The sequence below is a fragment of the Onychostoma macrolepis genome, chromosome 14, assembly GCF_012432095.1.
Source record: "Onychostoma macrolepis isolate SWU-2019 chromosome 14, ASM1243209v1, whole genome shotgun sequence".
Classification (NCBI taxonomy): Eukaryota; Metazoa; Chordata; class Actinopteri; order Cypriniformes; family Cyprinidae; genus Onychostoma; species Onychostoma macrolepis.
The window spans coordinates 6,292,945-6,319,422 of record NC_081168.1 but is presented as its reverse complement, the minus strand read 5'-3'; the positions used below and the strand labels follow the sequence as shown (position 1 = coordinate 6,319,422).

The 26,478-nt window shown below is 36.5% G+C and overlaps 1 protein-coding gene across 12 annotated transcripts in view; it reads right to left on the bottom strand.

Moving 5' to 3' along the window:
- Positions 1-5,023: 5,023 nt before the first annotated feature.
- Positions 5,024-26,478, bottom strand: part of mid2 (midline 2) — a 156,537-nt gene continuing 135,082 nt past the window's right edge. For all 12 annotated transcript variants that reach the window (XM_058797639.1, XM_058797640.1, XM_058797643.1 and 9 more), the window contains 5 exons: positions 25,411-25,538; positions 25,110-25,253; positions 17,566-17,727; positions 9,278-9,485; positions 5,024-8,137 (listed from right to left, as the gene is read on the bottom strand). In XM_058797639.1, the coding sequence (XP_058653622.1) occupies positions 7,735-8,137; positions 9,278-9,485; positions 17,566-17,727; positions 25,110-25,253; positions 25,411-25,538 (1,045 nt within the window). In that variant the 3' untranslated portion in view covers positions 5,024-7,734. The remainder of the gene's footprint in view (positions 8,138-9,277; positions 9,486-17,565; positions 17,728-25,109; positions 25,254-25,410; positions 25,539-26,478) is intronic.

Sequence of the window (26,478 nt, the reverse complement as noted above, 5' to 3'; positions counted from 1 at the left end):
GATAGATAGATAGATAGATAGATAGATAGATAGGTAGATAGAGTTTTTACCAATTTGGATTCTACTTTATTGCATTAGATCTATACAATAAAAAATTAATTACATTCATTATAAAAATGTCAATGACAGATCATAATGCAAAACGAGTTTAATCTAGAATTACATTATTGTCTGGATTTTTAATTTGGTTATTAATGTTGCCATGAAGGATAATAATGGTGTTGCTGTATTATTCTGCTGTTTTATCTTTCATCATATTGAAATTAATAAATGATGACACAAGTTTGATTCTTAGGTGAACTGTTCCTTTAAGCCCACTTTTTTGCCTCATCTATTTGAATTCTTTCCATAAATTTCTCTCATATTGAGCAGCAGCTGGTAATATGGAGGGTGGGGGAGCTGTTGAAGGTGGTGCTGTTATCAGTGGAGCAGATGGGACTAAAGTGGGCTGTTTTGGGGATGTTATGAAGGTGTCAGAGAGTCATCAGGTAGATGCAGCTGCCGCAGGTGCTCAGGAGCCATCAGCCAGAGCCTGATGGGTTTTACTGCTCATTACATTCAGCCTGTAAAGTCCACTACACCTCTGAATAACGCTACCAGTAAAACACCTTTATGTAACGAATAATGCTGCCGGATTTCAATAGGATTTAGTGAATTAAGAGATTTTAGAGATTGCAAGGCCAGGTGTGCTGCATTGTGGAACGTGCTATCGCTACTGGAGTGCGTTTCTTTATCTGCAGCATTTAAATGTCATTTCAGGGTCACCGAGAAACCTTTTGACCCTGTTTGCGTAATTAGAACGCTTCAGTCTGATATTCATTTATCCTGACAAAGTGTCACAGTGACATATAAGAGCGATGCTAAAACACATTTTCAGGCAGATCTAATTAATTTGTTGTTTTACATCACATTAAGAGACAAGGTGATAAATGATATAACAAGTCGTTCTGGATCCTCTAATTACTTGTGTAATTAAGATGGTAATTAGAGGGTGTTTAACTGCAGACTAGGTGATGAAGCTAAGTGGGAATTAATGTTATATTTAGCTATTAGGCAATCTGGTACATATAGGACTCACTGAAGAGCTTGATTGACAAGAATCGCTGAGACTTTGATGTAAGAGAAACCTCAGAGTTACAATGCTCATGAAATTCTTATCCAGTTCAAAGTGCTTACTGCAGTTTCCGTCAGTTCATATCTGCTTCTACATGTCGATATACAAAGTCTGAGCCTGTCAGAACATAGGCCTACGCTTAGGGGTTTTCAAAAAAGACCCAAAAATATGATGTTCACTTTACAAGGGATACACTAAAATATAGGAAGATTTATATTTTCGTGGATAAAGGTGTGAGAGAAATACTAAGAAATTGCCTTTTATATTTTGCTCTTGTATATTGTACTACAGCCCATCATGCCAAATCTTCCTTTATCGTACTAATCAATCAAATTAGCCTCCAAGCTGAACTTTTCTAATCAATAGCATCCATTTCCAGAGTAAACTGCATTTGGACACGACAATGGTCATTTGTCCTTTTGAAGAGACGTCTCATCGGTCAACACAAAAAAGCAATGCATTTTATTCGTAGCCATTCGTGAAGATCAATTCTCAGCACTTTTTACACCTCTGCATACTGAATTCTGCAAGGCTTAGCCAGGCTTTGCATTTCTCAGAAAACATCATTTTACTTGCAGACTAAACAGGACATCTCTGAGTATTCAAGGAAAAGGAATAAAGCCTACGCAAAAAATAATGCCTCACTGAACACAGTGCAAGATTAACCTGAGATCTATTCCTCGATCAATCTGAAGCTAAGCCTGCGCTTCTTACAGCCAGCTTAACAAATCACACGTTCAGCACAACAATCTGGCAAATGCCACAAGCTTTCATTCCCACATTTGAATCTTTTCTGCTGACATACTGACGCACTCACTGTCACTGATACTGAATATTTCAATCTGGAGTCTTAGCAGCCGAAGTGGCAAAGCAATTTAAGGTCTTGTGCTGTGGTGAAGAGCAGGCAGTGGGGTGAGCTCTTCAAGTTGGGCCTGATTTCCATGCTCACACATGGAGTCTGTGATAAGAGTCATTACCGCGGAGAGCCGTAATCACTGCCTCTGCTGTGCAGGACTAAACCGAGAGCAGTGATGAGATACTGAGGCACTGTCGCATGAACTCTGTGTTCAATTACAGACAGAGGCAGCAGCTTTAGTTAAAAGGTAAATTCCACTTCTCTGAAACCTTTGGAGTAACATTCATAATCACGATACTAGAATAAGCCAATTCAAAGTACTCTATTCTGAATATAAAATCATTCATATAAACATACTGCCTGATGTTGTTCTGCTTTAACGGCCACATCCTATGACCTTATAGTGGCTCCAAAAAAGTATTTGTGTACACTGAAGTCACACTTACTGCATGGATTAAATTGCATTAGATTACAATGCATCAAAAAGCGCAAACAAATGATGCTAGAAATTCTCTCACACCTAACATTTTTAGCTTGGTATCTAGCATTGTTTCAAGATGATTTTCAGGCTATGTCTACACTTTAACATATACACTTGAAAATGCATCATGCAAATCCATATTTTGGCCTTCTCTTTTTGAAGACACTCTTACAAGTGGATACATTTGAAAACTGTTTTCATGTTGTAGCATCAAAATTGTAGCTCATTACATTAACTATGAACAAAATCCACTAAAGTTTAGTGTCTGTGTCAGTCTATGATTATGCTAAATTACTTTAGATAGTACGGTAAATATGGGCAACAATATGATTTCACACATTTAAGCTTTTGTTTTTAATAAATGTAACAATTAACAACACAATAATACTTTTAAAATGTTAAAATACACTTATTAATCCCCTTTCCAACAACACTGAAAAGCGTACAGATAGTTATGTGTATTCTTATCAAAAACATAAGTAGCTATATCAAGTGCAAAATCTACCTTTTGTGTAACTGCACTTCGCTTGCCAATAAAAACGTGTCCAAATACTTTGGGCCTGTCCCAGTACCCACACTGGATGTCTTTTCACTTGACCACTTGTCTGCTTAAATCAGGTCTGGGCAACTTCGGTCCTGGAGGGCCTCTGCCCTGCAGAGTTTAGCACCAAACCTAATTAAACACACCTGAACAAGCTAATCAAAGTCTTCAAGATCACTAGAAAGCTACAGCTTGTTGGTGCTAAACTCTGCAGGACAGCTGCCTTGCCCAGCCCTGACTTACATGATGTATTTCCTGTATCTCAGTGGTTTTCAATCCTGGTCCTGGGGTACCACTGCTCTGCACATCTGCAAAAAGCAGTGGCTTTTGGAGCACACGACTTCTTTAACATGGTTAATGATGGGGTATACTTAGCCTCGAATGCTGCTCCTAAGCAGTAGAGATAGTAGCCTATAGGTTTGTGTGTTAAAAGAGTTTTAACTTTTTTTTTTTGGACATGAAACAGTCTTACACTACTTCCTGTTCCATGCACGCACTCTCAAGTCTACAAGACTGAAAAAAAAATGTGGGTATTGAGACAGACCCTCAATCTTAAAAGTGCACTTAGGATTTGTGGTCTCACTATTGCCTTCTGTGGTTAAAACATAAGACTGCAATTTAATTTACTTGCGCAGATAAATCTGATGTTTTGAGGAATTTCCATGGTTACCAGTCATCACCATATCAAAGCAGATCTGACTTGCTAAACCAAAAAGCTGCTGACAGTAGAACGAAAGTCCATAGTCAGTAAAAGGCATATTCGAAAAAATATATTTTCTGAGCAAGTAGCCAGAACCTTTTCACTCCGTTTACAGACAAGACTTAAACATGCAAAGATGAATGGTGTAAATCTGCAAATTCCTGCCATATCTGTCCCCTATATGGCTCTCTCAAAATATAAATCATTATTGCAGGCTTATCATTCTTATCTAGAGTAAGGCAAGAACAGTTTATTTAACAACTGCTTAATTTTTCTTATGATGGGATTTTTTTAAAATCTTTTTTTCTTATATATTTATTTTTTTCTTATACATATATACATACAGTCATGGCCAAAAGTATTGGCACCCTTGGTAAATATGACCAAAGAAGGCTGTGAAACCTGCATTGTTAGTCCTTTTAATCTTTTATTTAAAGAATTTATTTAAAGAATCCGACGATATAGACACACGTCCTCTTCCAGGCAGTTTCGTAACATTTTATGTGGATTGGAAATTCTTAATAATTGCCCTGATGGTGGAAATGGGAATTTTCACTGCTCTAGCTCTTTTCTTAAAGCCACTTCACTAATTTGTGAAGCTCAATTATCTTTTGCTGCACATCAGAAATATATTCTTTGGTTTTTCTCATTGTGATGGATGATTAAGGGAATTTGGGCTTTGAAACAGAATATCTCTGAAGTATTACTGGGGTGCCAGTAATTGTGTCCAACGTGTATTAGAGAAAAACATTTATTTCATAATGAGATTTTCCCCCATTTTCAATTGTTTTAGTTCAATGAAAGGTTAGATTTGTGTGATTAAAAAAAATAAATAATAAAAGATCAAAAGGATTAATAATGAAGGTTTATTTTCAGAGCCTTCTTTGATCATATTCACCAAGGGTGCCAATATTTTTGGCCATGACTGTATATATATATATATATATATATATATATATATACACACACACACACACACATACAATTTAGAAACTTGAAATATGGAATACCTATGAAATACCTATTGCAATGGTATTTAAACAACCTTATTATATGACTGCATATGATTAAGGCTTATAACTGCAAAAGCTTGTTACGGTGACCTTTGTGTCAGGCATCCTAAGTGTGGAACCCTCCCTTGTGCCAGATATAGCAGCTGAGGAACATAAGCATTGCCCTATTACATGACTGTGGGCACTGAGTGCCCTGCCAGTGCAGCAGGGCTCCTCCTATGCACTTTTGCTCATAACCTTATGGGCATATTCATTTGGCATTACTAACCTCCATAACACAATGTTCTGGAAAACAGGACAATAATGGAACAAAACACATTTGGGATCAGACTTTTATTTGGACTCACATAAATAACAATAGTTCATATATATATATATATATATATATACTTTTTTTTGTATATTATACAATTTTTATATAATATATATTTCCTCCTATGATTTACATTCTTTTTTTGCTAAGTTATATCTATTGAAACAGGAGCATTATGTTGATGAACACACAGCTGCTTGAGCACATAATAAAGATGGAAATATCAAAGAAGAGGAATCGGTTCTCTCATTTTTTTTTTTTGTTCAGAAATGTAAAAACAATCGCTTGAAAACAGAAATGTAATTAGTTCATAAGTCCTAAATGCAAAGAAAAGCACAGCTAACTGAAAACCTGATATGCCATAACAATATCTTTCCTGGACATTTCTCATAAAAAATGTTTATATAAAACAGCAGAGAATATCACAGGAAATGCTTCGAGTCGGGTCAGATCGTCATGCAGTGACCCAGTGAATCGCACTTGAACAAATAGATCAAACTAGATCAGAGATCGACTCGTGTGAGTTCTGCTTTCAAGCTCCTCACGTTTACCTTTCAGCCTCAGAAAAGCCTGAAAATGAGTTTTCACATGAACAGTGACCAAAAAATAAGCAAATCTCAAACAATTCCTCAAGATTTGCCTATGGATATCACTAATGATCAATGGAAATGCTGAAGACTTTCTGCAGTACATGTCATCTTGCGCTTTTTAGCATGCAGGGTTGCACTCAAGATTGTCAGAATGTGAGACCAAGACACATGACAGCGGCTGCTGCATTGACAGCGACAACAGAACTGACAACAGTGTGACTGAATGAACTGAGACGGAGGGACAGTGCAGTAGTGGGACATCTCAGGGTTACGTTCATACAGGAAACACACTGACAATGATTTGACGTTGCTGTGTCACACGTCACCCATACTTGCACTTTCAGCAGTGTAGAACTCACTAAATAAGTTCCATCAATCTAAGAAGTGTCTCATTATGGCATTCAGATACACATTTATTGCCTGAGACCAGGACAAATTTGGCCAATGATGAAGTGGAAATAGTTTTGAGACTCAAGAACTTCATGCAATTGGCCAGAAATCATTATAAATGCTAAGAAATTAAGTTCATTATTGCTCTACTACACTATTAATGTATCATTCAGTCACAGATTAAACTTTTAAACAACTCATGAGTTCACGTTCATGGAGGAAAATGAGTCTATATGGACCGATGCTGAGATGAAGGATGCCGGAAAAACTGTCAGAAGTGAGGTAAACACAACCTGATCTCATGAGAAAACGTTAACTATTTTACGCGGTGCTGATTCTGTAAGAGTAAAGGTCCTAAGCTAACTGCCAATGGGGAGTAAGCAGATCGCATGAAAACATACATAAGAGATTGTACAAATTCATACGAATTAGCCACCAATTTGCCAAAACGTAAAATAGCTAAGAATTGCCACAAAACTGTGTTGGATAAATGTCATTTCACCTCCTTATCCAACGCAAATAACAATGCTATCAGTGCACACAACTTGTTCTTAGTGCTCTCAAGATGTAACAGGAGGATTCACATACTTCCTGTGCTTGCAAAGAGGATGTAATGGTAAAATGCGCTGTGCTTTCAATCAGAAAGATATAAAAAGAACCAAAGCAATCATGTACATTCAGCAGAGCAAAGAACAAACCCCACTGACACAAAGCAAAACCTGCAGAAGGACAGTGGCGTCAGTAGTACGAATACTTCCCAATCTGGATATTTACATTGAACTAAAAGGATACAAACCACTTTCTTGGGGAAGTATCTCAAGTTCAGCATGCTATTGCAAAGATCTCTTGCTACACACTTGATTTTTTTTTGCCTGCATTAGCACAAGTGATTGTCTTTATCCTTATTACAGCCCTGAACATCACACTGCGGAAGATCGTGTAAGATTCATAACAGCCATTGAGAAAATATAACTACTAGACTGCATTTGCTTTGGATGCACGTTTGAATGTTAAACGTATGAATCAACATGTCTTTTTGCCAATCTTTCAAATATTTTTGAATGGATGGATCTGATAAATATTCAGTTCTTGATGGCGTTTGAATGCGTGTCAATGGACGAACACCTCCACAGATGGGATTTTGCGACACATCGTATATCAATTATTAAAGATACATGTTAAAAACACCTGGGGAACTTGTGCCTCATGCTGTTCACAAAAACAAAACCAGAAACTGAGATAGTGAGAACAAATCACAGAGGAAATACATATCATGCCATCATCTTCAGACATATTTTAAACCAAAGCATCATCTTTTCTCCCTGAATATGAAAAAGTGTGTTATAGACCCATCAGATAATAAATGTAACCCTTATTAGAAACACCAAATTGTCATCCTAACATAATCCACTATATTCGGTCCAAAAGTAAGTCCAACCCTGTCTCAAGTTAGCAAGACTTTTTTTTACACACAGGGGCAACAAATTCAACTCTAAAAAGTGCTTTTAGGAATACATTAAAACTGACAAAAAAGCAAACCGATGTTTAGTCATAAATAATTTACAATTTCCCCCATTTCAGCTGGTTAAATCTGAGCGCTCATAACTCAATCGCTTAACGCTCATTAATGTGACCAGAACTATCAGGAACAACAAAAGATCCAACTTCAACCTAGTTATGAAAACCAGGACAAGAAGAAGGGCGAGGGAACCTTCTGGAATAACTCCTATGATGCCTCAGTGGCAGCTCTTCACTCCGGACACATAGGGCGAATCCTGTTGGCGGCAGATGCCTTCTTGCTGCTCGCTGCAGTCCACGAAGTCAGGCACAGGCAGCCCTGACATGATCATCAACGACTTGTTCCAGATCATGAAGGTGGGAGCCACTGGAAGCAGGAAGGAAACGTCAAAAGTGTATATGTGCTGGGAGTTCATGGCGTCGTAGAAGGACAGGGCGTTGTTGTCGTAGTCTAGCAGCACCCCGACCCTGCGCAGTTGTAGCGACGCTTCCACGATCGACTCCTTGTTGTTGTGCCGCACCAGGAAGTTGTTGTTGCAGCGTGAGAAAACCCAAGACGATGAGTTTTTGCCGCTCCATTCGTTTTTGGGTGCTGACTTGTAAGCCACACCAAGAGCGTACCTGAAAGGGAAACAGATTTGAAATGCAGGTGAGATAAAAACTGATTTTAACAACTTGTTAGTTCATTATATAAGATGTTTAAGTTTAGTGCTGTTTTTTTTATTTAGCGTCTACAATCTGGGTTCCCAAATCTTGAAATCTTAACATTTTAATGCACCAAGTAAAAAGTGATCAGTAGGAATGTTCTAAAGCCTAATGCCTTTTTCAGAAAGCACAAATAATGACAAGTCATTAATATTACCAAATAACAGAAAAACTTTTTACAAAATTGTAACAATGTAAAAATTACACACAATGGCCACAATGTACTCTTTTAACTGTGCATGTTTCAGAAGTCCCTACTTGTCAAGAGTAACATTACATTAAGATCATACACATTTTACACTTCTTGAAATGTCTGTTAAATTTTTAATGCATACTGCGTTCATAAGTGAACTAACAGACCAGTGAGATTGGTTTCTTTCAAAAACAAAACAAAACAAAACAAAAAAAGCACCTAATATTGTGCAGTTAAGAAGTCATGCTGTATATATTTCTGACTGAAGCCCTATTTAGACACTCTGTTTTTTTTTACAGTATATATATATATATATATATATATATATATATATATATATATATATATATATATATATATATATATATATATATATATATATATATATATATATTTGTTACAAGACATATTTGCTAAATGAAAGAGTTATAGACCATAACTATAACTACAAAATGTTAAAAATACAATAATGATAACAACAGAGGAATTCCATCTTTTTTTTCAGCTGATGAATGCTAAAAATACAGCAGGCAAATAAGAATCCATCTGATTTTAAAGAGCATTTAAAGCATCAGACGGCATAACTGCAGCGTGTTAATAATAAACTAAATATTATTGTACATTGGTGCGGGCGCTAATATAGTTATCATTACATTCTGCAGTGTGGAAAAGAGCAGCTTTGACATTTTGTTTTTATTTTACAGGAACAAATTTCAAGCAATACAAGGGTTGGCAGGTAATGACATCATATTCTGTTTTAAGCAAATGATCTATGGAGAGTGTGACTCGACTGCCTATTATAAACTCTTGACAATTGCCTATTAACATAACAGTTCCAAGCCTGAAAATCTGAAATGACTTACCATGTGGAGGCGCCCAGTAAAACCTCCCAATAATGGCAGCCACTGTCGATGAAGACGTTGCCAGCGGCACCATAGGATCCGGTTCCGCTGAAGCGCTCCGGAGTGTGACTCTTCTTCAGGGAGCTTTCATCCTTCTCCATGGTCAGACAGTCATTGGAGAGGCGCAGCTTCTTATGGGCTGTTTTGGGGTCCAGTTTGAAAGGCTGACCTGAGGAGCGGAGAGGACAGAGATGGGTGAGATACATCAGGAACAGTGGGGAATGAGTTTGGTGACCTGAGAAGAAACTCTCACTGGTCTGCTGGAATTCGTGCAATTTGTTAAATGTCAGATTGAGCTCTTCTGGTTAATTAGGAGATGAGCGGTTGTGATAAAAGGCACAGTGTGTGTGTGTGTGTGTGTGCAAGAGTTAAAGACAGAGAGAACCAAATGCTAAATGAAGTCTGCTACATATATGATTTGAGTTTTATATTTCTTGAAAAGCAGAGGTGACCTCGCAGACCCGACATTTAGCTCTGGCACGTCTAAATCTTCCCATCCCCGGCGTAATGACAGACAATGCAGGAAAACAATCAGCTGCGCTCCGTCCCTGCCCACAAACCAATCATCTCAACCCAGAGTGAGGTTTACTGCACCCAGATATGAAAGGTTCTGGCAATGTGCTGCTGGAAGCCAATTACATTAACACGCTCTTGTCTTTGAACTGCTTATCGCTGCGAGCGCAGCCATTCTCAACACTCGTGCAGTCATGCCATTTTACAGCATGTGTTTGAGGGCACTGGGAAAAACGATGCAGATGCATGCATACACACACACACACACAAACACACACACACACTAGGCTACAAGCGAGAATCCCATGAAATGCTTATCGCCCGCTACTATAAAACTGATGAACTTTTCAAGACAAAAAGGAGTAAAATGGCATAATTGTGCAGTGCAGGTGTCAGGTGCAAGGTCTTTATTGTGCCATTTTTATTTAAAAATGGGAAATTAAAAAACAAACAAACATACTTTTATACACTTAACTACAAGCAATTATGTTGAATATTATGATTGTTTTATTTATGTTAATCATAGCATGTAGTATGTAGTTAGAAATATAAAAACGTAGCGGTTCAAATAATAAGGTACATCAAAGTTAAAAATTAAAAGACCAGAGAAATATATCAGTCTATTGTGGAGAAATACTTTACATATTGGAGTTGAGTGAGCAAAAATGAGCAGTTTTGAGTGAGAGAAAAACTAGATTTATGACAGCTGCTGTAGACGCTGATGCCTGTGTCACATATACTCAAAGGTTTATTTGTAATGCACTAAAATGTGCATTTCACTGTGACAAGAACATAATGTGTAGTGCCAGCTGTGACCATGACATAAAAACAGCACTGCAGTGTCTTTCAGAACAGCAAATAAGATCATTTTCATTTCAGAATGGAATTTGCTACTACTACCAGGGGCGACTGACTGACTTTATATTTAATGTGAATTTAACATCGAAAGTTAATATGAATAAAAACATTGTAAGTTAGGCTACTTATCATAACACTTTCATTGTACAGAAAGAGATCAAAGAACATTTACATTAAAGAACATTTTTACTGACAGTCTAGAGTTCAAGCACTCTCAAACACTCCCATTAAAATCACTGGAGCTGTTTACACTATGAAATTAATATCTTATGGATTCGTACACACATTTGCACTTTGTTGTTTCTGACAAGAGAATTCGCCAGAAAGAGGTATTCAGTCAGCGAGAAAGTGAAGAAAACACCGGCATTTTAGTGATGACTCATCTGAACGCCTCTGATTGGTCATTGCATTCATAAGCTCAACAGAATCGTGTGTGATTGGTTATAATGCAGCACTGTACAAACACGTCTGTATCTGGCTCAGCGCCAGCCAGCGAACGCAGATTTGAATTAAGCAGATGATGTTATGACACACTGAACGTTCTAATCACGCCGGTGTGATTGTATTAAATATAGAAAATATTAATCTTTTTGTCTTTTCGAAGCTGCATTCAAAATCCACTTGGCTCAAAAATCTGAGGGGGCACGTGCCCCTTCACTTTGAATGGGCATGACGCCTCTGACTACTACTAATAAAAAACACACAATAATGTATATTGTATATATATATATATATATATATATATATATATGTTTTATTAGTAGTATTAGTACTAGTATTATTAGGATTATAAGTTGTCTAATATTATATATTTTATAAAACTTTATTTACTGCATTGAATTAATATTATTGGTTACATTTTTTTATTATATTAGCATAATGTTAATATACATACTTATATTTACATATTTCTAATACACACACACACGGTTTATGGGGACTCTATCTCCTACCCCTCACAGAAAACTTTCTGCATTTTTAGACTTTCAAAAAACACAGATTAGTATGTTTTTAAGTCATTTAGTTTATGGGGACACAGGAAGTGTCCTTATACAGCATATTTATGTTGTAATACCCATGCCATTATACACATTTGTCCTCATAAATTATATATATCATAACACACACACACACAAATCAAGTGTATGTTTTTCTTTAAGACGTGTAGTGAGGTCACATGGTTGGCATGGCTCCTGTTCTTGGGCTGGGCTGTTATGGTGTGTTTTCTGCAGGGAAGGGCCGACCGCTGACAGCTTGAGCGATGTCTATGCTGTTCAGGATGAGTAAATATTATTCTGAGATCTTTTAACAACAAGTAAACATGGCTGCCCTTGGGGCTGCTTGTCATGTGATATTTCTCATATTGGCTTTATGTACGGTCACCAGCCATGGCAGTGCTGATTAAACAGGAGAGACCTCCTATAGGAACACAGTGTGACTCTACACACACACACACAAACAGACAGGCTTATTTAGTGCAGCTGTCATTCAAAATTCTACCTTCACAGGGCAGAGTAAACATGACATTAAAGCTAGTCACCCAGAAAAAGAAAACTTGAGCTGTCACTTGTTATTTCTCATAATGAAGACGGCAATTACCAAAATGTTATATTTTGCTTAAAATATCCAGCATTTCTCAAAGGTCATATGAAAGTGTTTTACTTGTTATGAGTCTTTACTGGATAATACAGTAGAGAAGAACAGGCAGAAGAACGGAAGGATTTTAGGAGGTCTAGGGAATGTCACAGATGAAGCTCAAACTTGCATCACATTACTGCAGCGAAAACCTTTACTTTTTAAGTTTATAAGACATATTGGAGCTCTAGGGTGGACCTGAGGTCACATTAGCAAAATTCTGGTCAAATTTACAGGCAAAAAAAGTCTATTGTCAGTAGTATAGCGATGTTTGAAGCACAGCTCATAAAGAAATCATTTTCAAACCAAGCAGCTTTCTGTTGGTTACAACTTGAACCGTTGCGAAATCTGTTTGGGGAAATATTTTGCCCTTACACAGAATTCCCATTTGCATGGATTCCTACTGAAAAGACCGCATTTTCTCCACAAAATTTACGAAAAAACACTAAATATCGCCACATCTAACATCTCAATTTTTTATGGTTCATATGGACATTTCAATAGCACAAATGGAAGAATGGCACTGAATTCATACATTTACATTGATTTTTTTTGTGGCTGAAGTCAGTTCTCCTCAAGTTTACACAGGTTGTTCTATCTGAGTAACCAGCTGCAGTTCATCACATTAACTGTAAACATATTGCACTAAAGTTTGACAAGCGGGAAAGTGTTGCAATACTCTGTCTTCATTTTGAAAACTGTATCTATTTATGTTGTAGAATCTAATAAAATGTGCTTTGCTATCCATCTTATTTAAAACAAACGATGAAACTGTAGCTGAAGTGTCCAAATACTTTTTGGGGCTACTTTATAATCAATAAACACATTTATTCTGCTACAGCTGGATGATACCATATCAAAAGACAAAAACATCATTAAAAATCTTCAAAATGCATTGAGACCAAAGGAGGGGCTTGCTCAAATAAACAACAATCAGTCTGGATTAATGATATATATTATGATTAACAATGCAACCAAAGCTGAAGAGAGAAAACAAGAAGAAAGAGGATCCATTTGAGGAATAAAAGATAGATCAGTGGGAATGAAAGGCAGTGATTTGGCTTGATGTGTCTAGACTTCAGTTTGTGCTCAGACCCCTGCTGCTGCCTGTATTATGGATCTCAGCAATGCCTTTTGAACATATCATCTCATCCAAAGTTCAGCTGGAGAAACCAAACTTTGATTTCAGCACAACCTGCAAAGAGCCATTCGATGTCTTCCTGTTGTTGCTCTGTTAGCCTGGCTGCGCTTCAGGCACACAGTCACTTAGAGCCTGGCGATGGACTGGGGGATGGAGAAGCAGGAGCAGGGATGGTAAATAAAGAGGAAGGGTGGCCACAGTGGACAGACCGCGCGCACACACACACACACACACACACACACACACGTTTGTTTTTGTGAAAAGTGGGACATCCCATTATAGGCTTAATGGTTTTTATACTGTACAAACTGTATGTGCTATTGCCCTACACCTAAACCTACCCCTTACAGGAAACTTTGTGCTATTTCAGATTTTCAGTACACTCCATTCGGTGTGATTTATAAACGTTTTGAAAAGTGGGGACATGGGGTAATGTCCTGAAAAGTCACCTTCTCCTTGTAATACCTGTCATACCCGTGTCATTATACAAATCTATGTCCTGATTTGTCACAAAAACACGCACACACACACACACACACACACACATTCTTTTCTATTGTATTCGCTTCAGTGGGTTTTCCAGGTTTTCTTTTGGTGTACATCAATAAAATTCCAAAATATTTAAGTGAATAAAATGATAATTCTAAAAAAAGAATTGGTAACACTATGTTAAGGTGTCCTTGTTACACATGTTAAATGTACTTACTATCATAACAATAAATTATGCATAATTACATGCAAGTAACCATAAGCCAAATCCTAACCATATATTAAGTACAAATCTATCTACCTAAACATAGATCTTAACAAAGATCTTAATGCTTGATTGTTTGTATTGTCGCATAATATAAACTATATCATAAGCCAGCTTAAATCTTCTAAATGTTACTTTTAAATATGAAGATATTATAAAAATTAACATCATGATTTTCTGTAAAGGTGCTTTGAAGTAATGTGTATTGTCATATAAAGTTAACTTTACTTTAATATAAATTTAATTTAACTTGACTTGATTTATTTTTTTATGTGTGTCATACCGCACACCACACAGCTCATTTGCTTCATTAATATACAATTAGTTAAATAAAACATTACGAATGTGGCATTTGAGGCTAAAGGGATCCTGCTCTTTGGCTCCTGTGCATTTCATATTGAGTGACCCTGAGATACGATCGCTTCTACATCTTCTCTGCCTTTGCAAATTGCAGTCACCACTCAAAGGCTGCTGAGAAATTAATTGTAGATGATGAAGCATGAGCTCTAGGATTTGACTGGGGGTTGAGCAAGCTCTCACTCTGGATTCCTGAATCAAACAGGAAGTGATTATGTAAATGTCTTTAAATAGTATTTCTCTTGAGACGGGGGGGAAGTGTCTGGACTTTCACGATTGAGTAGGCATGGCGAGTACGTGTGTGCTGGAGAAGACGTAAATCAGAGAACTGGCCCAAAATCAGTTTCCTGTTTTATATGGTCACATGGGCAGAAGCCACAGCTGTGGCAAATGACAGTGGATTCTTTGACTATGCAAGGGTTAAAATGTCTTCTCTGGTGAATACTATATACGGCAGCTTTAAACGTCCTACTTTGAAAGCTAATGTTACCGTAGTTCAAAGAGAGAAATTTATACCTTGGATAATTTTCCCAAAGCACTAAGAATAACGGTAGTGCTTAATCTCTATAGCATTTTTCCCAATAGCAGCATTATCTAAGCAGCACATATTCTAGTGTTCAAAAGTTTGGGACAGTATGATTTTTTTTTACTTTTACTTTTATTCAGCAAGGGCACATTAAATTAATCAGAAGTGACATTAAAATACATTTATAAATGTCACAAAAGATTTTTGAATAGACATTTCTATTCAAAGCAAACAGTTTTCAACACCGATAATAATAATAAATGTTTCTTTAGCAGCAAATCAGCATATTAGAATGATTTATTAAAGATCATGTGACACTGAAGACTGGAGTAATGATAATTCGGCTTTAACATCACAGGAATAAATACAGTTTAATAGAAAACAAAAAACGGTTATTTTAAATTGTAATAATATTTCACAATATTAGATGTTTAAATAATATTACGATCTTATACGCAACATTACAGATAATTACTAGTTCTTCTAGTTATATGTATATTTACTAGTATATTTTGTGTCCCAAAAACAACACAAAAACATTTTAAAGGGCTTGCATTTTGAGTCTAAATATCAGTAAACTTACAGCAACATACCGTATATACGCTCCCCTACATTTTTGTAGGACAGGCTTTCACAGCACAACACAGATAAAACACCGCAGCTCTGTGTGTGTCTAGGAGAAAATGGCATTTAATGGCACTGCTGTCTAAAAACGGCATTATTACAGTAACAAAAAAGACAGGTGGGGGTGAATGATGGAAAGCGAGAGAGATACTCTTGCCGCATTCTCACAGAAGCTCGAGGAACCATGAGAAAGCACAGGACTGAGAGGAAGAAACAGACAATGAAAATGAGCGCTTGCCGTTTCCTCCAGACATTCTTGTATTTCTCTCTCAAACTCCTCCACAAGGCCACGGAGAGACTCTGATGCAATAACCCATTTGAATGCTGTCAGCTGGTGCGCTTCATCTTGATTGAGTTCTTTGCTGTGAGAAAGCTGGGTAACGTCTGACAGCTTAGGTGAGGGACCCGGGCTTTCCCAGACCTCTCTCTCTCTCTCTCACGCACACACACACATACACACACACCAAACCAACTGATGGTTCTCATTATTTGCATGCTCGGGTGCCTGTGACAGATGGAATGCTGATAAAAGGTATTGAGCGGTAGAGTATGACAGAGCTGCTGCATTTACACTGATGTACAACCACCATATATACTAGGACTCAGGGTATAAGACCTAAGAGGAGTAGACTGGTGCGTTTGGCCAGATTTATCATTCAGATAATCTTCTGATAATTTGAGATTATTCACATCAGTCCCTAACCTTCCCTACCAATATCCTGTAACAGTTGGGGTTCAGGGTATATTTTCCATTTACAAATATTTCTGAGTGAATTTGTAAAACAAATCATCATTTTGGTAGTATATAGAGTGCTGCAGCCAGAAATAAGTCCTTAAACCTGGAAACAGTTAGCATTTTTGTACTTTAAATTCCATTGTCCTAAAGTCACTTTTTTTTTTTTTTTTTTTTGAAAGGGTTTTTGGTTAAATGCCTAAAACAAGGTCTGTGGTTAAAACAAGCTCAAGATGTTTTCATGTTTTATTCTACAACATAAAATACATGAATAATACTACATTAGTGATTTTTTGAAGCTTTTACATGTCTTGAAAAACAAACAAGCATATAAATATAGGAAAACTCAATGTGCGTATGTGCATGCAAAATTTTTAATTATGTTTATGATGGTCACAAGTAAATTTGACCCAGAATTTCATGGTCAGCAGCAACAGCACTGACCCAAAATATTAAAAAATACTTATGCGTTTTGTTATGCCACTACCCTCTGAGGGTATTTACATTTACACATTTGGCATTTAAAAAATAATTGCTACAATACTGCTTATAATATTATTCATATTTAAAAAAAAAAAAAAAAAAAAACTTACATTGAAAATTACATGTTCTAGTATTTGTTTTTATTGTAATGTGTGAGAAGCATTAAGGTTTACTATTTTTGTTCATTTTCATGATTTTTGGTAAATTGTATTGAATCAAATTAGTGTCAATTTGAGGTGCAATATAAAAGTCTTACCCATTATTAAAACTTAATACAAGGGCTCATTCTGGTGATTTTGATTTTAGGCTTCAAAATTCCTAACAGCTGTGTTCATTTGTGAAGATTATCTTGATGAACAAAACGTGCAGGAAAAAAATTCAAAGGCTTTTACTTGAGGGAGCCAGGGTGACTTCTGAGCTGAACTACAAAAATATGTCATCCCTGCACCACTCTATATTTTTGAAGTGAATGCTGAGTAAATATTGTGTAAAATAAACATTCGTTTTGGGAATATACTGCATACTGCTATCAAGATACTGGTATCAGCTATTGAAAAGCCATATCGATTGACGACTACCATGAGGTTTATAGATCCTTAGCACATCTCATGAGGCCTGGACTTACTGTTAGTTTTGAGTCGAGCAGGCTCGCTGTTTCTGCTGCCTGCCTGGTTGATAGCCTTGACGAAAAAGATGTAACGAGTGCCGCTCTGCAGGCCGTGGACAGTGTAGTGATTCTGCTTGATATTGGGCACAATCATCCAGCTATCTACAGAGTTATACAGACCTGCAAGGTAAGAGAGACAGAGCATAACATCAATCACAGATTCAGCATTTTTTTTTTTTTACAATCACTCTTAGTCAGGACTGTGCAAGCATTCATTATTAACATAGAAGAACAGTGTAATAATAACCACCAACCAATATATTTTTGAAAAGTGTGATGATTCTAAAAAGGGAATGGTACATATGAAGTTCATTATTCAAGGCATGCCTATTTCTGTTTGATGTGAAAACACATATAGCACACGTTCATAGAGAGACTCGGGATGTTTGCCTCAGGCAAACAGATGCCCCTCAATCCAGTTTCTCATGATGAACCATTTGCCCAGAATGTCCTCAGGAAACATCAGCAATGCCATTACAACCATTGGCATTGCCACTCAAGGTCTGTCAAATGTGTGCCATACAAATGGCAAAAGCAATTAATAAGTACTTAAAAATGTAATGTAATAATTTTAAGTGCATTTTATCTATATCAATTACAATAATATATCAACAACAGTCCATCCTGCTCTCCACATATAAATGTAATGCAATTAGAATTACAACTTCCAAATGATATGATGTAGTAAAATAATAAATAATGATGACGATGATGACAATAATGCAAAACTGACTAAAAATGAATATTGAATATTTACATTATTCATTTTTTTTTATATTAGTTATATTAATGTTTATATTTACATTTAGTCATTTAGAAGACGCTTTTATCCAAAGCGACTTTTAAATGAGGATAATGGAAGCAATCAAAATCAACAAAAGAGCAATGATATGCAAGTGCTATAACAAGTCTCAATTAGATTAACGCAGTACACATAGCAAGTTTCTTTTAAATTATATAATAAATAAAAAGAAAACAGATAGAATAGAAAAAGAACAGAGCAAGCTAATGTTAGAGGCCTTTTTTGTTTTTGTTAATTGTATAATAAATAAAAAGAAAACAAATAGATAAAATACATAATATATTAACATTGTCTAACCTACGGTTAAACAAAACAAAACCAAAACAAAACAAAACAAAACAAAACAAAACAAAACAAAACAAAAAAAACACATTCTCCAAATTGTTTATTCTTCTATGCATGGTTGTAAGGATGCTGGAGCCTATAATAACAATGTGTGCAAAAAAAAAAAAAAAAAATCAATTTTGAGCAAATACTGTTTATAACAATTATATTAATACCAACATTATATTAGCCACTTGCTATCTTGCTTTCTAGATCAGTATCAGCTATTTCTTAAAAATCCCTCGTTCAACCACTTGCAGTCTGCACAAAATGTCCTTTTCACAAGGACATCTACTACTGCATCACTCAGCCAAGCAGAAACCACATGTCTAAGGAATAAAGATGCCTTCTTATAAATGTAATTACATATAACTTTAAGTATTCAAGTAAATAAAAATGTATAACATCTGAAGACTGGATGAAAAAGAAAGTAAAGCTTATAAAGTATTAACCATTCGCATCCACCAACTGCATGTTTGTAATATTTTTTCATGAGCAAAAAAATCATTTGATCCATGTCCATATCAAAAAGGCGTTTGATGTTGTTGTTTGATGAATGGAATTAGCATAGCAGACTACAATATGCTGCTTACATTGTAAATTCTCTGCTGTTGCTTGACATTCAGAGGGAGAGAGACTTCAAAGAGGGCCAGATGAAGGTATGTGTCATTGGCTAAAAAGAAGGCAGGGTGAATAGGGATCCTAGACTGTGCATAAGTGTGTGTGTGTGTGTGTGTTGGCAGATGAAAGGGAGCTAAAACACAAAACTGGAACGGGGTGCTCCCACTACTGTCTGCAAATCCAAACTAGCCTTTGATGCTTCTATTGTGTGTGTGTGTGTGTGTGTCTGTGTTTCCATGACTGTGCATGTGTTTAGATGTCATCAGTGCCAATAGGACATGTACTGTCATAAGAAGAATTAATGTAAGAGTATGGACAGTATGTCCATGTGTTACGATCCCACATGAACATATTTTCTTAGAGACGCAAAAACATACGGTCACATTCACAGCAAAAATAATGTCTCACTCCTGATCGGTGGCCACTGTGGACTGTGTCTTCATTTCACATTCACATTCTTGGGCAGCTCTCCAAAGCCCAGCTTATGAATATCTTAAGGTACAGAGACCTTGGCTTTGGCAGGAACCACTAAAAAGGAATAGAAACCTAGCATCATGATGCACTGTCTTATGACGACCAACGCCATCATGCAAAAATAATATGACACTTAATCAATGTCTGGCTAACCAGTCTTGTGATTATCTGTTCAATGATGGTGCTTTGAGATTCACTTCAGACATAGGATGAGAAATATCCACCATCAAAGCTGAGGATAAATCATGGAAGCGGGATGGGAATATTGACCCGGTAAGCATGTCGCAGATGTCTGTGAAAGTGTGCATCAAGCAGAAAGATGTGTTCACTTTTAAGCATGTTATTTAAGCAACATGATATGAGAGGCTATGCAATACTGTATACTGTATAAACTATTGTTCAAAAGTTAAGGGTCTGTAAGATTTTTTAAATGCTTTTGAAAGAATATCTGGTAACACTTTAGTATAGGGACCAATTCTCACTAGTTGCTTACTAGCATGTCTATTATTAACATATTGGCTGTTTATTAGTACTTATAATGCACATATTCTGCATGACCATATTCTACATCCCTAATTCTTCCCAATGATTAAACTTAACAACTACGTTACTAACTAATAAGCAGCAGATTAGAAGTTTGAGGCAAAAATCAATAAATGTCTTTATAAATGTTTTTACCTTTGATCAATTTAATGCAACCTTGCCATATAAAAATATTAATTTCTTAAAAAAAATACATTAAACTTTTGAATGGTAGTGTATTAAAAAGGTTTTTAGAGGGCAAAGAAGAATTGGTAGTGTCTACAACCCCTTCAGCCATAACTACTGTTTTTTTCCTAAATGGTTACAAGATAATAAAAATATTAATACAATATTAGTATAAAAAAAAGATGTTTAATTTCATTTTTATTACTGTTACTAGGGCTGGGTATTGTTAAAAAAATTTCGATACCGATACCTTGACTTCGATACCGGTTCCTGAATGATGCTTTTTTCTATCAATTTTAACAAGATTACACTTTGGTTTTATTTTTCAGCTTGCTGATGTTTATACAGACTGCATAAAGGAACAAAATGTAACCAACACAATAATTAGTGCAAATAGTTTTACTAAAGCTCAAATAGTCTTCAGTTTACACATCTGTTAGGCTACACTTATACTAGTGCGTGTTTTAAAAAAAAAAAAACATAGCTCAGACAGAATCATAATTTCTATTAATTTTCCACTGATTTACTGATGAGCATTAGCAGCTTCCAGTGCTGTCTGCCTGTGTTCTCTCTTCCATGATCGCTGTTCTGATTCAGAGGTAATAACATATTTCAGCAACATTACATGGCCAAAACACACATCAGAAGTTATTACAAACACTCGATGGTGGTTTAAAGAAAGTTTTGAATAAAAGCGGAATATAAATCTTATTTATTGTCTTATGTAGCATGATGCTACAGTGTGCATGAATGGTCATGTAACAAGCACATTCAGTCGTGTAGTATGAACGGACATCTGCACATGATCAGAACTCCACGCAGCTCCCGCACTACTCTCTCCATTGGAAATGAATGACTTCCAGTCTGTCGTTTGTCGGAGATAGTGGAAAGCCGGGTTGAAACGCAGTGGAAACGCCAGTATGACGAGGATCGTTTTCATTTTAAAACAACAATGCACCAGTGTAAATGTAGCCTTACATCAAGGTGGATGGGACGCATTCACACTACAGCCTTGCATGTGAGCCACATCTCTGAGTGTAACCAGTGTATTGGACTTGAAGCGGACCGACTGTGCAGACCGATCAGTGTATTACAGAACCACGAGAGCTATAGAGAGCAGACTGCTCCGTACGCTTTCGAATTGTTCTCGGGAATGTCAAACACTGCTTCGCTTCTAGTCGAAAACACCTACGCCCCATTCACACGGGGCATCAGCGTCAACGCTTGAAGGAGGGCGTGACTGAAGCTTGGTGCTGACGTGACCGTCATAGTGACAACAGCCAATCACATATTTTTCTGGTGTTGCATGAACGGGATTGGCTAGCGTCTGCGCTAGGGTATTTCCATAAGGTGATCTGACTGGCTGACGCCTACGTTGGCGCTTGAAAAGTTCTGCCACGAGCAACGTCAGTGAAGCGACACAACGCGACGTGATGGACCCACAATTCAGTTAAATTTTCGATACTCGATGGGATCGAGGCAATTCGGTCAGTGCCTAAAAAGTATCGAACTCGATACCCAGCCCTAACCGTTACTATATCATGCTTTTCAGGACAGCTAAAACTCATCCAGAACTGGAACAATTTGTTTAATATCTGGATGAAATCATCTGATAAACATCCTCAAGAGTAGATTTACACCCATTATAAATCATAAACATTGCGAAAACATCTGAATGTCATTCCAACATCTGACAGGGAAAATTTAATGTGTAACAGTTGCGCAAACAGTCTAAAACTTCTTAAAGGCGCAGCACTGAACCAACAAACTGTGAAGAAGCTAAAACCAGATTCTGTCTACCTTCTTAACACAGTAGTTGAGCTCAAATAAGCAATCAATCCATCATTTTGAGAGAATTATTATCAGGGTCAAAAATATATATATATTTAAATTAACCTTTGTGCTTAGAATAGATTTTTAGAGGCCTTTTTACTGCAGTTTCTTCATTAAAAAAACAATCAATATGAGCTTTAAAATCAACAATACTTATCTTTGAGAAAAACTGTATGTAGAAAAAAAACACACTACATCTCAAAACATCTTTTGTGTTCCACAGAGAAAAGAAAACATCCCTTCAATTTCTGACTTACTGATATTACATACAATAGCTGACTAACAGCTCTGTCAACACACTCTCACTGTTCTCTGCGTGGGTTTGTCTATATATAAGATTTCCTGGTGTTTTCAAGGTTGCACAGCACATCGAGCTAGTGTTTCGTGGGGACACACATTATCAAATGAACAAGAGTTTTGTTGGAAAACAGACACACAGAGTCAGATGACCATAATAGGGTCTTTTGTTAGACTGGTTTGACCTCATTCATGTTTGCGCACAACTGTCAGCTTTACAGTTGTGTTTGACCACGTGTTTGCTGGCCCTCGTAACATCCACGTCTCTCTTGTTTTCCATAAACGGCGCATGAGTCATGGCACACATCCCTGAGCAAGAGGTGCGCATGTCAGATTAGGTGATGTGGCCCGTTTCCTCTGCAAGGTCAGAGACATTTGCATACTGTTTGCTGCAGGTTAGCATGCCAGTCCGGCGGCTTGTATCACTATCAATCAATGTCACAATGAGAGCGGAGCAAAGAGCATTAGCTCGTGTCAGATCTAATCAGGGATGATGCCAGGCCAGTGCCCTCACTTTCACAGAGCTGACAATAAAGTCCGTAGACAAACCGGAGCTGCTCTTTCAACAGAACCTCCAATGACTCTGTCCGCGAATGATGCTTTCTTGTTTTAAAGTCCATTTTACAGCTAATTTATTCTATTAGCTTGAGTTTCGGCTGATGCACATGCATTTTGTGCACGTTTAATTGATCACAAAAGGTTGGTTTTCAAGTCATGGCAGCTGTGCAATTACACATTGGACTTGAGTGCACTGGAGGGGGAATGTATAGATTTTTGCATAGCACATGACTCTTATTTTATGTCTAAGGCATGGTATTGGCATAAAAACTGACGGATCACAATTAATGAAAAAGATCCTGCATGTTATCCTGCCCGAGCCCTTGAATATTACGCTTTTACTATGAGAGGCTTGCAAAATGTAATACACTTTTGCTAAAGGGAACATAAAACAAGCCATCAATTTCACCAGCCTGTAAATATGATAAACGATAAAATGCAAGATAAAAAAAAAAACACAATATACAGACATTATTCCATTAAAAATGCCTTGAAACTAAATGTGATTGAACTTCTTCATAGAAGGAAATCCATCTAAAGCTGATAGATCCTGACTGGAGGCCGGAGTATTTTTTGGAGCCACTTTGCCTGACTTGGCCAACGGCTGAGAAAATGCACCAGCAAAGACTCACATTTCATCTCAAGGGAGCGAAGCATACGCATCTAAGAATTGCTGCGTTTAGGCACCCGCATTCAAAGAGCAATGCTGTAAAAAGGTCTGGGAAGAAAGCATTGCTCTCCATTTCTGTGTCTGTTTGTTTGTATCCTCTAAGGAGCCTGCGGTAGCTCTGTAGATGTTTCGGGGCTTCTAAACTATCAGCGGTTGAAATGAATATACCGTGTTTGTTACCGGAGCGGGCTGAATGGACACTGAGGAGCAGGTCTGTGAGTGAGAGAGTGCTGTCTCTGTACTGTCCAAGCCCAGACAAGTTATGCATGTCCTGGCCTTTAAGCAATTAAGCCTTAACAGCTCTTTCACTCCACAGATTCATAAAAGCTAGACCTAGGGCTTTTATTTGCAAGTAGGTGTGGGGGGACAGGCAGGTGTTCAAAAATGCTATGAATCTTTTGGAAATTTTTATGGGTATGCAGCAGTAATTCTGGTGCTTCAAAGTAATGCTAAAATGATTAAACAAAATGCTAAATGTTAATAATAAAATGAAAATAAAATGATATACACTACTGTTTGTGGTCAGTAAAATTTTTCTTTAAATAGAAATTAATACTTTTATTTGGCTAGAATGCATTAAATTGATTAAATGTGACAGTAAAGACAATGTAAATAAATCCATGATTTTTCACAAAAATATTAAGCAGGACAGCTGTTTTCAACATTGCTAATAGTAATGGCTGCTAAAAATTCAGCTTTGTCATCACAGGAAAAAAATACATTACATAATATATTTAAATAGAAAAAAATATTATATTTCACAATATTACCGTTTTTATTGTATTTCTGATGAAATAAATGCAGCCTTGGTGAACATAAGAGATCATAAAAAATTTGTATATTATATTATACAAAATATGAATAAAACATTATTAATTAAAAATAATTAAAGTAGAAAATGAAATAAAAGATGAATAAATAAATAAAAATTAAAATGAAATGAAAAAAGTCAGTCAAATCCATGAGTCCTATTTGTTATATTCCAATATAAAGCCTATAATGATTTTTTTTTTAAATTGATGGGCTTGTGCAGTCCTTGATCATATTAATACTATAATAATTCTTTGTTTACATTTCTATGGCAAAAAGTTAATGGAAATTGTTTGTGAACAGAAGCAAAACCAGTTGAGAAATATTTGTGTATAAGATATAAATGTTGGTTTGATGGTAAAAGAGTGAGACGGCAAGCTGTGTAAGGTGTGTATTAAGACTCACTGATGAAGTTGGTCTGGCCAGTGTAGATGGTGTACTGAAGCTCATAGGAGGTGACGCTGAATTCATCTTCAGAGGTCCAGTGCACTGTAATGGTGTCATGTGAGGCCGTGCAGAGCTCTTCACGTATAGACGGAGGGTTGGGTGCTGGAAGAAAAGGCAATCGTCAAGACGGGATGTACTGATTCACTTCTGCTGATGTAATTCTGGCAATATCCCAGATACAGCATGTATTCATTAGTTTTGCAGTACATACACAGAAAGCACTTGTGGAAGGTGGTTTCAGTTTTCTCACTGGTTTTACCTGTCAAGTAATCCAGTCCTTCCAGAATTTTCTTTTCTCTGGAGAAATCAAGGGCAAAATTGTCAAAAGCTTGGTTCAGATTGACGTCTGGGATGAGGACCTGGGAGGAGGCGGTGGCCATGGCAACTCTGGGAGGAAAGAGAAGCGCTGGCAATTAATTTATAAATGTTTCTATTTACAACAGTCTATTTACAGGCTATAAGGCTGTATGTGATTTCACCCACAGTGACAGAAATTATAAACAGCATCTGGCAACGCTCACAAAATTCAAATAATACAGAAGACTGTACAGTCAGTAGGATGCCATGAGACCAGAATTTGAGCAGTTTCTACCAAAACCACTGAAATGTTTACAGTTCTTGATAACAATTCTGATGCCACAACATCATTATATATATATAATTTACTTTTTAAAATTATGATATTGTAAAATAATGCCATGTAGCCTTCAATTATAGCTACATTGTTAGATATTATATTTATTAAAATATATAAAATATTTATACATATAATACTATAAATAATATAATTATTTTCAATTTTTATTTTATTAAGGATTGTTTCTAGGTTCAGGTTTTTAAGTAAATGATCAGTAAGAAGAAAAAACCCCATTAAGGACTCAATGAGCAGTTTTCTCTTTTCTACAAAAAAGAAAATATTTATACATATAATATTACTTTTTTTGGTCCCACTTTATATTAGGTGGCCTTAACTACTATGTACTTACATTTAAATTAATCATTTGGTACAATGCACTTATTGTGTACATACATGTTTTTACATTGTACTTATATTTTTAAAAATACTTAATTTCTGTAATTACATTTATAATTACACCGTTGACCCATCACTTATACCTTAAACCTACCCTTAAACCTACCCATACCACCAAACCTGTCTCTAACCTCACCCATATCCCACCTCAATAGCAGCAAAAGTGTTTTGCAATACAATATGAACACAATAAGTACATTGTACTTATTTTTTTGATGTAAGTACATAGTAGTTAAAGCCACCTAATATAAAGTGTGACCCTTTTTTTTTATTAAGGAAACATTGTTTTTAGGT